A 13,630-nucleotide genomic window follows, 5' to 3' on the forward strand; every position below is an offset into this window, starting at 1 on the left:
CCACCACAATTCAATTATAAACTAGGAATCAATAACAGAAAGATAACTTGAAAATCCCAAATTATGTAAAGATTCAACAACACACTTCTAAGTAACACATAGATCAAGTAAGAAACCTCAAGAGAAATTTAAAATTATTTTTAACTAAATGAAAATGAAAACAAAATTTATCAAAATTTGTGGGATGCAACAAAAGTAGTGCTTAGAGGAAAATTTATAGCACTAAATATATACTCAGAAAATAAGCAATATCTAAGATCAATAACCTAGTTTCCACCTCAGGGAGGTATTTAGAAAAAGAAAAGCAAATTAAATCCAAAGTAAACAGAAGAAAAGAAAAAGTAAGAATTAAAACAGAAATCAATGAAGTAAAAAATCAGGAAATCAATAGAGATAAAACAATGAAACCAGAAGCTGGTTCTTGGAATTGATCAATAAAATCAATTAAGTCTCTATCCAGGCTAACTTTAAAAAAAAAAAGAGAGAGAGAGAACAGCAATTACTAACGTCAGAAATGAAAGAGGAGACATCATTACAGATCCTATGGTCATTAAGAGGATAATAAAGGAACTCTATGAACAACTCTATGTCAATGAATTTGATAACCTAAATGAAATGGACTACTTCCTTGAAAGATAACATTCTAACAGAACTCACATAAGAAGAAATATGCTGAATAGGCCTATAACTATTAAAGAAATTAAATGAACATTTAATAACCTTTCAAAAAAGAAAGCACCAGGCCCTGCTGAATTCTACTAAACATTCAAGGAAGAAATTGTACCAATTCTCTACAATCTCTTTCAGGGGAGAAGAGCAGAGGAAATACTTCCTAACTCTTTTTCTGAGGCCAGAAATATACTAATACCAAAGGCAGAGAAAAAAGAAATACAAAACAAACCTTAAAGACCAATATCTCTGATTAACATAGAAGTAAAAATCCTCAACTAAATATTAGCAAATTGAATCCAATAGTGTATAAAAAGAATTATACATCACGACCAAGTGGAATTTGTCATAGGTATGCATGGCTAGTTTAACTTTTGAAAATGAGTTAATGTTGGGGCACCTGGGTGGCTCAGTCGTTAAGCGTCTGCCTTTGGCTCAGGTCATGATCCCAGGATCCTGGGATCAAGCCCCACATCGGGCTCCCTGCTCCTTGGGAAGCCTGCTTCTCCCTCTCCCACTCCCCCTGCTTGTGTTCCTTCTCTCGCTTTGTCTCTGTCAAATAAATAAATAAAATCTTTAAAAAAAAAGAAGAAAAAAAGAAAATGAGTTAATGTTATCAGTCACATCAACAGGCTGAAAAAGAAAAGTCACGTGATCATATCAATAGATGCAGAAAAAGTATCTGATAAAATTCAAACCAATTCAAAACAAAAACTCAGTAAATTGAAATGGAGGATAATTTTCTCAAACTGATAAAGAATATTTTCAAAAACCTAACAAGAATTAATATTGTTAAAATGTGCATATACTCAAAGCAATTCATAAATTCAATGCAACTGCTATCAAAATTTCAATGGCAGTTTTTTTTTTTTAGAAATAGAACAAACAATCCTAAAATTTATAGGGAACCACAGAAGTCCCCAAAGAGTCAAAGTAATCTTGAGAAAGAACAAAGCTGGAGTCATCATGCTCCCTGACTTCATACTATTTTACAAAGCTGTAATAATTAAACAGTATGGTATTAGCATAAAAAAAGCCATACAGATCAGTAAATAGAACAGACAGCCCCAAAATTGACCATATAAGCATGGGTTTATTTCTGGGCTCTCTATTCTGTTCCACTGATCCGTGTCTGTTTTTGTGCTAGTACCATATATGGTCATTCTATGACAAAGGAGCCAAAAATATAAAATGGGGAGAGGACAGTCTCTTCAATAACTAACTTGGGAAAGCACTAGAAAAATAATACTAAAATTTGTATGGAACCATAAAAGACCCTGAATAGCCAAAGCAATCATGAGAAAGAACAACAAAACTAGAGATATCACAATCACAGATTTGAAGATATACTACAAAGCTATAGTAATCAAAACACTATGGTACTGGCACAAAAACAGACACAGATCAGTGGAACAGAATAGAGAGCCCAGAAATAAACCCACGCTTATATGGTCAATTAATCTGACAAAGGAGACAAGAATACACAATAAGGAAAAGATAATCTCTTCAACAAATGGTGCTGAGAAAACTGGACAGCTTTCTTACACCATGCATAAAAATAAACTTGAATGGATTAAAGACCTAACTGTGAGACCTAAAACCACAAACTCCTAAAAGAAAGCATAGGCAGTAATCTCTTGGACATCAGCCTTAGCCACATTTTTATGGATATATCTCCTCGGGCAAGGGAAACAAAAGCAAAAATAAGCTACTGGAAACCTTTTGCACAGCAAAATGAAAACACAACCTGCTGAATGGAAGAAAATATTTGCAAATGATATATTTGATAAGGGGCTAACATCCAAAATATATAAAGAACTTCTACAACTCAACACATACACACATAACTCAAAAATAGTCCAATTAAAAAATGGGCAGAGAACCTGAATGGACATTTTTCCAAAAAAGACAGATGGCCAACAGACAAGTGAAAAGATTTAGATAAATTTTATCTAAATTATATTAGATCTAAGTATATTTATATATACTTCACAAATACAGAACATATTTTAGATTTTCTTATAACTTGATATTTTATTAAAAAATAAAATTCATTTATAATATATTTTCTAACATTTAAGAACAGAACATTTACTTTACAAAGGAGAATGAAAAAATTTGCTTTCTCATCCACAGCTGTTTCATTGGGAAAAGATGAAACCAATACACCAGATATTTCCCTGACTCATGACAGGGAGACATGTACACCAAAGGAACTGGGCTAAACTGTAAGTGATGAAATATGAAGAAAGCTATCTTTCCCTTGGTTTCATAGATGTTACTAATTTACCTTATTATGCCTTATTGAATAGAATGTTTTCAAATACTATTATGGTGCTAGCTTACTGTGGCATCAATTGTGAGATCAATCATTCAGAGTCGAAACAAAAAGAAATTAAATAATTCAAACACAGATGTAATAAGTTAATATTTCATCAAGAGAATTATACTTCTGCCTTAAAAGTGGACCTCTAGATATGGCTGAATTAGCTGTGTTGGTTGTATTCATCTCGTATCAACACTGAGAACAGGAGTTCTGTTAAATGAGCAGGGCAGTACACACACATGGTAGAGAAATACTTAAAGTGTTGAATAACTATTTTGAATCTCATGGTTTTTCCTGGAACAACTGTGTTGACATTTGCACTCATAGTGCAAAATCACTAGCAACTAAAACTACTGTGCCCAGCACGAGTCAAGCAGAAGAAGCAGTCACTGTATTCTTCACCGCTACATACAGTAATAACAGTGCCAGTTTCACACAAAAATGTGTTTGAGGAAGCAGTATAAAATATTAATTTTACTAAATTTTACACTTGAGAATACTTTTTATAAAAAAACATTCCTGTGTGGTGAAAAGGAAAGCATGCATACTGCACTTCTGCTGCATAACAAATCAGGATGGTTATCTGGAGGAAAAGCACTTGCAACTGTATGAGCTGTAAGATCAACTAGCCACCTTTTTGTAATGGAAATTTACTTGAAAGAATGGCAGACAAACAGTGGTTACTCAGAATTGAGTATCTGGCACATACTTTCTCAAAAATTAGTGAAATGACCTTTGTACCTCAAGGAAAACAAATGACAGTATTTTGTAGCCAATGATAAATTTGAGTTTTTAAGTAGAAATTTGAATCTTGGAGAATTTGTTCCTGCCAATGTGAGCTTGAAAAGCTTCCTAATACCTAAAGACATTTCTGATGAGATTGGTGCTGACAAGAATGAAAGCGATGATGCTATAAAATAAAGTATGTCAGGTTTAGAAGATCTGCATAACTTAGTAAACCAGTATTTCCCAAATGAAGCATGCATTCAAAAACCAGGCTACAAAATCCTGCTTGGGCAGAAGAGCTATTAAAAGTATACCACCAAAAAACCCCAACCAAACAAAAAAGTATTCCTCATTCAATGGGTTTTAATGTAACAGTATGAAAAGCTCATTGTTATAATTTCAGATTCTGCATAGCAATCAACCCCAAAACACTACCATTTTCAAATTTTGGTGAGGTATCTATCCAAGGAGAAAATCCACAATTATGTGAGATGGCTACTGCAATATTCTTGTCTTTTCCAACTATGTATCTGTGTGAGGCTGAATTTTCTTCATATACTTCAACCAAAATAACATATCACATCAGACTGAACAGAAACACATATGAGAACCAGCTGTCTTATGTCAGATAATAAAGAGATGTGCAAAACTGTAAAACAATGCCACTCCTGTAAACAATTTTCTTCTTGGAAAAGATCACTTTTTCATAAAAATATGCTATTTGTGTGAACATGTAATCAATTTATTATTTTTAAATGAAGTAATAAGTATTCTTAAAACTTGTTTTAATTTCAAGCATGGTAAAATATTGATAAATAAACCCACATTTAAAAAAAAAAAAAGCTCACTGGGATCCTCAATAATGTGGTGCTGAGACCAAAAGTTTGAAAACTGCATTTCCAATATACTGAAGGATTCTAAGAAAGGAAAAACAAAGCTGGATGAGAGTAAATGGACGTCACTTACAGCAGAAAGGCCTCATTCACAGCATCAAAGAACTCAGGCCAGAGCACTTCCTGAGGTTCATGTCCATGGTAGATGAGCAGAGCCTCCACCAAGGGTTCAATATCTGGCAGAGTTACAAGTGGTATACAAACTCGTGACAGGAACCTTATTTTTTCAGGAACCATTCTATGGAATAAATAAGAAATAATTATCCAAATCTTAGAGCCACGTGTAATTAAAGACAGAAAATCTTCATGCTGAAGACTGATGACAAGTTACTTGCTTTGTCTCTCACATAAAGAAGGCTAACACCATCAATGAACCTTTCTCTTACTCAACTCTCCAGGAAGAAATCCTTTAGTTGAATTTCCCATTTTAACATCACTTACTGTCAGGACTTTGGCATAACTATCTACAGGCACCTCCAATTTACCATGCCCCAAACAGAACTCTTGAATTCCTTCTCAAATGCTCTCTTCCCCAGTGCTGCCGATCTCATTTGCTCAGGTGAAAGCCCTTCAAGGCCCTCCGTTGGGTGGGTCCCCCCTTTCTCGTGTACCTTATCAATCAGCAGTAAATACTGTCAATTCATTTGATGACCTCTACACTCCATCACTACCCACTAATTCACCATCACCTGTGGTCTGAGTTACTGTAGGAGCCTTTTAACTTTCTCCCTGCCTATGCCCTCATCCCCACTGTTTATCATCAGAATAGTTCCAGCAACCCTTTAAAAATTCAGATCACTTCACTTGTCTGCTCAAAGCTTTGCAATGGCTTCCCACCTCAGAGAATAAGCCAAGTCTTATACTGGCCGCTGTGGCCTTCCATGATGGTGGCCCCTTCTGTTCCTCTGGCTTCATTTTCTTCTACTCTTTCCCTTACTCATCCTGCTCCAGCCTTACAGGCCTTCTACAACTACTCCAGATGAGGTCCTGGTTTTCATTCTGCCTGGAACCCATGACTAGCTCCTTCATTTCATATAGGTCTCAGCTCAAGTGTTGCCTTATGTGATGGCATCCCTGACTATCCCATTCAAATGCACTGACCAATATGGTAGCAGTGAGCTACACGTGGCAATTTAAATTTAAATGAAATAAAATTTAAAATTCCATTTATCAGTTGCACCAGCCATATAACAAATGCTCAGTGGACATGAGGCTAGTGGCTTACAGTATTGGACACTGTAAATTTCCAGAACTTGTCCATAACTGCGGGAAGTGCCACTGGACAGCAGAGCTTAAACACAGAAAGTGCCCTTCCCACCCCATCTATCTCTTACCCTGTTTTAGTTTTCTTCAGAGTACTTTTCATCACCTGACCTATAATGTATTTATTTATTTTTTATCATCTCTTTCTTCCTCCTAGGATATCAGCTTTATGAGGACATGTCCTTTTTTCTGTTTTGCTCTCTGCTCCATTTCCAGCATGAAGGAACCAACTCCTTACACATACTACATGCTCAAGAAATAGATGTTAAATGAATAAACTACTAGAGATCGATACAATGAAAGTTTGAGATATAGGCTATTAGATCTTTTTCTAGTTATATTCATATATAATCATAAATCTAGAAATTTAGTCTTGTGTTTTCTGAAAAACAAATGGAACCACAACAGAAAACAAAAAGCTGTCCCCCATTTTTTTTTACTTGCTGCCTATTATTAAACAAGTATGTGTGTTCTGTAATTTGACAATGTCTTCATTTATAGACATTTAGGTTATTTCTAATTTCTCACGATTACAGACACTGCTACAGTGGTATCCTTGCACATGCCTGTCTGGGACCCTGTGTAGGCATTTGCATATTAAATTGCACTCCAAAAGATGACCGGTTTCCTTTTTCCCAAACTCCAACCCAAGTGCATAATCTCCCTGCACTACATTCAAATATATCTGACATTCTTCCATTTTCATCATCTTAAAGAAGTTTCTCCTAGAACCCTCTGACCTGTTCCAATCCAGGCAGGTCACTTTTTATTCCCTCTGTACAGTTATCATCTTGGGATCTCTGTCCTGGGGATTTCCTTCACTTCTCTCTTGAACACTGTATCTCTTTCTTGGTTCATTCTTCTTATGTGGGAAAAGGTACATGAGAGATGAAGTATTTGAGACTTTGCATGTCTCAAAATATCTTTATGTTCACACTTGATTGATACTTTGGCTGAGTATAGAAATCTTGTAATTTTCCAACAAAATTGTGAAGGTGTGGTTCTACTGTCTTCTAGCTTCCAGTGTTGTTCCTGAGAAGGCCCATGCTATTATGAATCTTTATTCTTTATTTAAGTCTTGTTTTTATTCCCTTGAGGCTTTTGTAAATTCTCTCTGAAATTTCACACTGATGTGTGTTGGTATGGATTTATTTTTATTCATTGTGCTGGGCACTCAGTGGAGCTTAAACCAGAAAAGTTCTCTTGGATTGTTTGATAATTTTCTATCCATTCTTTTATCTGTTCTCTCTTTATGAGAACTCCAATGTTTTTGAATATTGAACTTCCTGGACACTTTTCTGTCTTATTTTTCATTTCTTGGTCTTTTTACTCTAGATTTTGAAAGAACTGTTCAAATTTATCTTCCAATCCTTTTTTTTTTTTTTAAGATTTTATTTATTGAGAGAGAGAGCATGAACAGGGGGAGAGGGGCAGAGTGAGAGGAAGAAGCAGACTCCCTGCTGAGCAGGGAGCCTGATGCAGGGCTCGATTCCAGGACCCTGGGATCATGATCTGAGCCGAAGGCCAACTGAGCCACCCAGGTACCTCCCAATCCTTTTATTATGGTTTTCATCTCTCATGATTCATTTACAAGTTTCTTTTAATGGCCTAGATGTTCCTTTTCTTTTTTTAAATAGCATCCTGTTCTTATTTAATGGATATAATGTTACCTTTTATTTTTATGGAGGCACTAACATTAATTTACTTGAGATAGTCTTTTCTTTGAATAATCTTTTTTATTTGTATTGCTATTTTTTCATATTATATGCTTAATATGATTTCCTTAAATATCTGGTGACCACTGCTGGTCTGCTTATATATACATTTTTTTTTTGAGCTGGGTACAGTATACTTTATTGATGATACATCACAAGATAGGTCTCCCTGAGCCCTTCCCCTTCTTCAGGGGGTTTGGGATAGAATTGTGTAGAGGTCAGGAGATTCTCAGTGTGTTCAATTTTAATTTAAAAATTTACTGAGAATACCAAAGAACTTTTTATGAGGTTGTAACTTTCAACATTTATGATGTCTGAAATTAAAGCAGAGACATCTGAAAATACTTATTAATTCACTAAAAGTAACAATGATAAACTCATTAGATGTTAACATGAATAACATTTTTTGTTAAACATAACAGTATTTTACAAGACAAAAATAAAATAGTGAGAAGAGTGGCACTCATCTAAATGTTTGTAAATCTTACTATATGGCCTGAAAGAAGACACTTGGATTCTTGAACACATTTCTGCATTCAATCTGTTATACTATGTTTTGAGCAAAGTATATGAATAGAGCCTAGCCCCACAAAGATAGTTTTTAAAGGCAGGAATATTTTAATAGCCTCTTCATATAACTGTGCGTATTACCTTTTGATACTAGACCAAAACTCATCAAGCACTGCCCACCCCTCCTACTACAAGCCTGTCTAGGAATGCGGGTACAGCTGCCCATCATGGATCTAGGGGATTGGTGATGGGCAGTCTCTAGCACGGTAACAGCTGAAATTTACTGGCCAAGCCATCCCCCCAAAGCTACAAGTCTTCAAGCAGACTCCAGAGTTCCAAAACAGTTACATCAGGCAGAGTCTCTCAGTAAAATTTTGGTCTAAGTAAAGAGGTGGATTCCTGGCCCTTCTTACCCCATCATCTTCCCCCATACCCCACTCTGATCTCTTATATTAAAAAGGAAAAACAAAACCAAAAAACCCCACCTTCTTACTTTCCACTTCTCTGTCCTTCTGTACGTTCTCCTAGGAGAACTATTTGGCTCAGTCTTTGAAGTCATTATTTGCTATTCAGCTCTATCTCCTCTTCAGCCTTTTATTCATTTTTTCCTGTAAGTCCCCTTTCTAGAAATGTAACCAATTTATTCGTATTTCAAGGATTTGGAAGTTTCTCTTATTATTATTAGGGCAATTAATTATACCTTTAAAAAAACATGTTTGTCCAACATAATCCATTTAATTAATGTATTTACATCTTCTGTTTTGTTCCATTTAGTTCATTTTTCTTCATGGTGTTGGTTTTCCATGAGTATCTGGTGATTTTTTTGTTTGCTCTTTCTGGAATTTGGGATTCCCCGTTAGCCTCTCCATGAATGCCTTTTACTATAGCTTCCTCTGGAGGTCAGGATGTAGTGCTGGTTGGGGTTGCCAATAAATCACATTCTGCACATTGGAGCACCCCCAGAACTGCTGGGAATTAATAGCCATTTGGTGCTTACTTCTCCAAATCTTCCTCCCTCCTTCCTGCTGGAAACAGGACATTTCTGTTGTCTGTTTGAAGGCAGTGGATAAGGAGGAGTGTATGAGGGCCCAGCCCATAGTTGGATTCTGTGAATTGCAGTAGTCCCAACAAGCTGTCTTGTTGGCTGCCATGTACCCTCCTGTTCCATGAATCCACCCCAGCGTTACTTTTACCTTTGCCATAGTCCTCTCTTGCAAGCTTTTTGGGCTGTGATATTTTCCTTCAAAAATATCCCACTACCTGCCATTTGGAGCCTTTCCTGTAATTTGTGGGTTGTCAAATGCTCCCTTGTTTTACAGTATTATATACTTAATTGTTAAAATGCCCCCATCATTTCTAGGAGTTGGAGTATAAAGTAAATGCTAGGCCATGTATAAACTTTGTTCATCACTTGATTTAGTCTCTTGCATTACATTTTCATCTGATTAGGAGAGCCACTCTTCTTCATAGGTCTTACACTTTATTTTTAAAAAATTTATTTATTTTTATTTGGGACAGAGAGAGAGAGAATGCAAGTGAGAGCACATGCATGAGTGGAGGGAGGGGCAGAGAGAGAATCTCCAAGCAGACTCCCTGCTGAGCAGAGCCCGATGATGTGGGGCTTGACCCCACGACCCATGAGATCATGAGATCATGACCTGAGCCAAAACCAAGAGTCAGATGCCTAACTGACTGAGCCACCCAGGTGCCCCAGGTCTTGTACTTTTATCTTCAGGATCTGGCCAAGTACTCTGTATCAGAGTTACTCCAAAAATATGGTCCTCAGAATCATCAGCAACAGCATCCCTATGAGTGGGGCCAAAAAATCTGCTTGTTAACATCTTTTTTTTTTAAAGATTTATTTTTGCAAGAGAGAGAGAAAGAGAGTGTTCGAGCAAGCACGAGCGGGGGGGAGGGGCAGAGGGAGAAGCAGACTCCCGCTGAGCAAGGAGCCCTGTACGGAACTCAATCCCAGGACCCTGGGATCATGACCTGAGCCAAAGGCAGACGCTTAACTGACTGAGCCACCCAGGCGCCCTCTGCTTGTTAACATCCTAACATGAGATGATCCTTATGCACACTGAAGCCTGAGAAATGCTGCTGTACACTACTTCTTCAGTAGCAGTCACCAGAATAAGGTATCAATCTCTAGTAATAATCTGAATACTTTAAGGAGACATGATAGAATTGTATTTAAGATTTATTTTTTGTTAGTCAATTCCTATAAATTTTCAGTTGAGCTATATTATATTCTTGATAATCAACTATAAAATTCTCACAGAAATAAATTTTTGTCAAACTACAAAATGATTTCTTCTCATGTGTGAACAGTTCATCTTTTCTCCTCAAATAATCACCTTTTCTAAAATTCACTTCTTGTTCTGTACCACTTTCCTAAATGACTGAGGTCTCTTTAACAACAGATATCTTCCACAGTGCTCTACCATCTTTCTTTAACTGACCACCAAGGTGGTTTTAGATCTAAAAATAATTAATGTTTTCAAGTCCATCATCTTAGTTTAACGAAAAGACAGATTTAGCTTGAGTTGTAAATACCTTGTTTTTGGAACTTATGAACTTACTGGGTAGGAGAGGAGAAAGGGAGAATTGTTGTTGGTGTGGAATGTGGAAGGTTTTTTTTGTATATTTTGCACAGAATAAGGGTTCTGAGAATGTTTGAGAAATGGAAAAAGAGTGATGTGCAAAGTAAATCCAGAACTCTGAAATAAAGCAGGAAGGTAGTGATCTTGCCCTTCAACAATCCTCCTCTCTAAAAGACCTGTAAGTCCAAGTTTTTCTCTCATTATCTTAAAATTCTTACCATCCTCTCATTACCTTAAAAGAGAGGAGTCAGAGACTATCACTGGTGACCAGGTGTGTGGAAAAGACAATCCTGGCACCAAGGGTATTTATCAAGCACTGAAATTTATGGTCTGCAGATTGTATCTCTCAATTAGGCTGAAAAGGTCCAAGAGAATTTTCCTGAAAAATTCTAAAGTCTCATATAAATTTCAGCAGTTCTTGGTTCTACCAAAATGCAGGCGAGGTCAGCTGATGATCTTCTGAAGGCAAAGTGCTCACAGCCTTCACAGCTCCTTCTTTTGGTCTGAAGCTTGCCGAAGTGTGGAGGTCCAACTTCCACTATAGCTATGCAACACTTTCCAGACTGGATTATGGTAAGCATTATGTCTTGACTGATTGCCAGAGCAGCACTTCCAAATGATTTCTGCACAAAAATTCAACTGCAGAAGGCTCAACAGTAACCATATCCTGCTGGAAACATCATTCCCATGTGGCTATACTGACGCTTCCAAAACATCTGCAGCAAACCACAGAACTACAAGATAAACTGATGATGCTCTAAAAGTCCAGAATGTCATTCCTTCTGGACGGTTTACGGCAAAGAACAGGAGAGAATTTAAACATTCTGTCACTGAATTGTTGATTTTAGTTGGTGGCAAGTGAAATTCTATTTAAAATCCTATGACAAGACCATTTATCAGGCCTCTAAAAATAATGCAAAAGGAAACCAAACAGATTTTCCTATTTTTTTGTTCCTCTGCCATTTTATGCATTGAAATTATGAGATTCTGTATTTTCTACAAGACTTTTGAGTCTTTTGAAATGAACTTTAAAAAGATTTAAGTAGAGGTCGCCTGGACGACTCAGTCAGTTAAATGTCTGCCTTCGGCTCAGGTCATGATCCCAGGGTACTGGGACTGAGTCCCACATCAGGCTCCCTGTCCGGCAGGGAGTCTGCTTCTCCCTCTGCCCTCCCCAACTCATGCTCTCTCTCTCAAAAGTAAATAAAATCTTAAAAAAAAGGATTTAAGTAGCAAAATAATAATAATAAAAAAAGGAAGATGCCCTCTATTAAAAACACAGAGAAAAACAGAATTGCATTGCTTATATGGTGTTTAAGTTTGAGAGGCTCTTGGTGGCTTTAACATTTTAAGTCTTCCTAGGGGAAGGAAAGTAATGATAAAATTTAAGTCTCATAAATAGGGGAATATCTACATTCAAGTATACCATAAAGTAGTTTGCCTACTATAATATATTCTTATTCAACTTTTTTGACGTTTAAATCTTAAAAATGGACAGAAAACTTCATGCGCGCACACACACACACACACACACACATACTGGAGAAATTTATACATTACAAAATGCATATTGTAGTTATTATTATAACTTATGATAGCAACAACTATAATGGCTCCAGCATGTTTGGCAGCTCTTTTAAATGTTATCATGATGCCATTCCACTACCAATTTCATGAAATCAGTTTCTACTTGAGACAAGAGAACACACTTGGTTGGACTTAAAATTCACTAGAGAACTGTAGATGTGGAGTTCTGAGTCTCACATAAGCTTTAAGGGATCCAGGTTCTTTTATGGATGGAGAACAGAATTTCCTGGTTTGAGGTCTTAAAAGTAAGACTTTAAAAGCTCATAAAGAGACTCAAAAAGAATGCTAAGCATCAAGTTGCTTTTTAAACTCAATCTTCTGATAAGTATAAATGAACTTAATTCAAGAGATTGAATATTCTCTAAAAACTCAACACATTCAAAAAAATACCTGCAAGACATTTCTTGTTGAATTCTAAAATTCATTCAAAAATTAAGACTCCATAGTAAACATTATTCAACAGAGCAAATTAGAAATGTATCAGATGTGCCAGTGTCCAGAGGACATTCTACTAGCACAAGCATCTCATACTCTTGGTAAATTCAGTTAAGAATTTTACTAATTACATCACCGACTTGCTTTGACTAAAAATGTTTTTAAACTACTAACCAAGTTAATGACCACTGTACCCTTGCGGCTACCGCCAGCTGGAGTGCCAGCATGGACATCCTTCAGTAAACTTTGCTCTGCACCGGGGAATATGTGCATATTGCTTTTGAACAATACATCCTTACTGAAGAAACAATCATAAATTTGGGAATGAACCTGACCCACAAAATGATCCAATCTGGCACAAATGGAAATTTCTCAGATGCAAAGAGAATATTAGCTAATAGCTTCCAGCAGGCTTTCCTAATTGTGGTCAGTGGAGTGTAGATGCCTTTCTGAACTGCTGTCCTCTTCTGTCTGAGGGTGAGAAAATGAAAAGCATAAATTCTGAAGAAAGAATCGGAAAGACCAGTAAAATCAAATAATGGGTACAGTGCAAAAAGATCTAAACAAAGGGGAAAAATACTGCAGAGAAGAATAAATACTAACCAATCTGAGGCTGATTAAAGATGATTGTTTTTTCATGAACTACACCTGCTATTTTGGAAATAATCTGAAGCAGGAAATTATTCCTTTATTATGAATATTATCTTTTAATTTTCAGGATTTTACTAGCTAACACTGTATTTTCATTTTTTAAAGTTTAATTATAAAATTATGACATACAAAAACATAGGGAATTACTATAACATCAACTGTGTACTCATTGCCAAGATTTTTACACACTAACATTTTATTGTTATTTCTAGTTGAGGTTTTAAAGAAATAAAAATGTTTCAATTATAGTTG

General features: G+C 36.2%; 1 protein-coding gene across 11 annotated transcripts in view; it reads right to left on the bottom strand.

The window, feature by feature from the left end:
* Nucleotides 1-13,630, bottom strand: part of FANCC (FA complementation group C) — a 299,252-nt gene that overhangs the window by 65,338 nt on the left and 220,284 nt on the right. For all 11 annotated transcript variants that reach the window (XM_028122318.2, XM_028122310.2, XM_028122311.2 and 8 more), the window contains one exon: nt 4,688-4,852. In XM_028122318.2, the coding sequence (XP_027978119.1) occupies nt 4,688-4,852 (165 nt within the window). The remainder of the gene's footprint in view (nt 1-4,687; nt 4,853-13,630) is intronic.

Source organism: Eumetopias jubatus, unplaced genomic scaffold (assembly GCF_037043125.1).
Source record: "Eumetopias jubatus isolate StellerSeaLion01/CBP00866 unplaced genomic scaffold, mEumJub1_p1.0 scaffold_15, whole genome shotgun sequence".
NCBI lineage: Eukaryota > Metazoa > Chordata > Mammalia > Carnivora > Otariidae > Eumetopias > Eumetopias jubatus.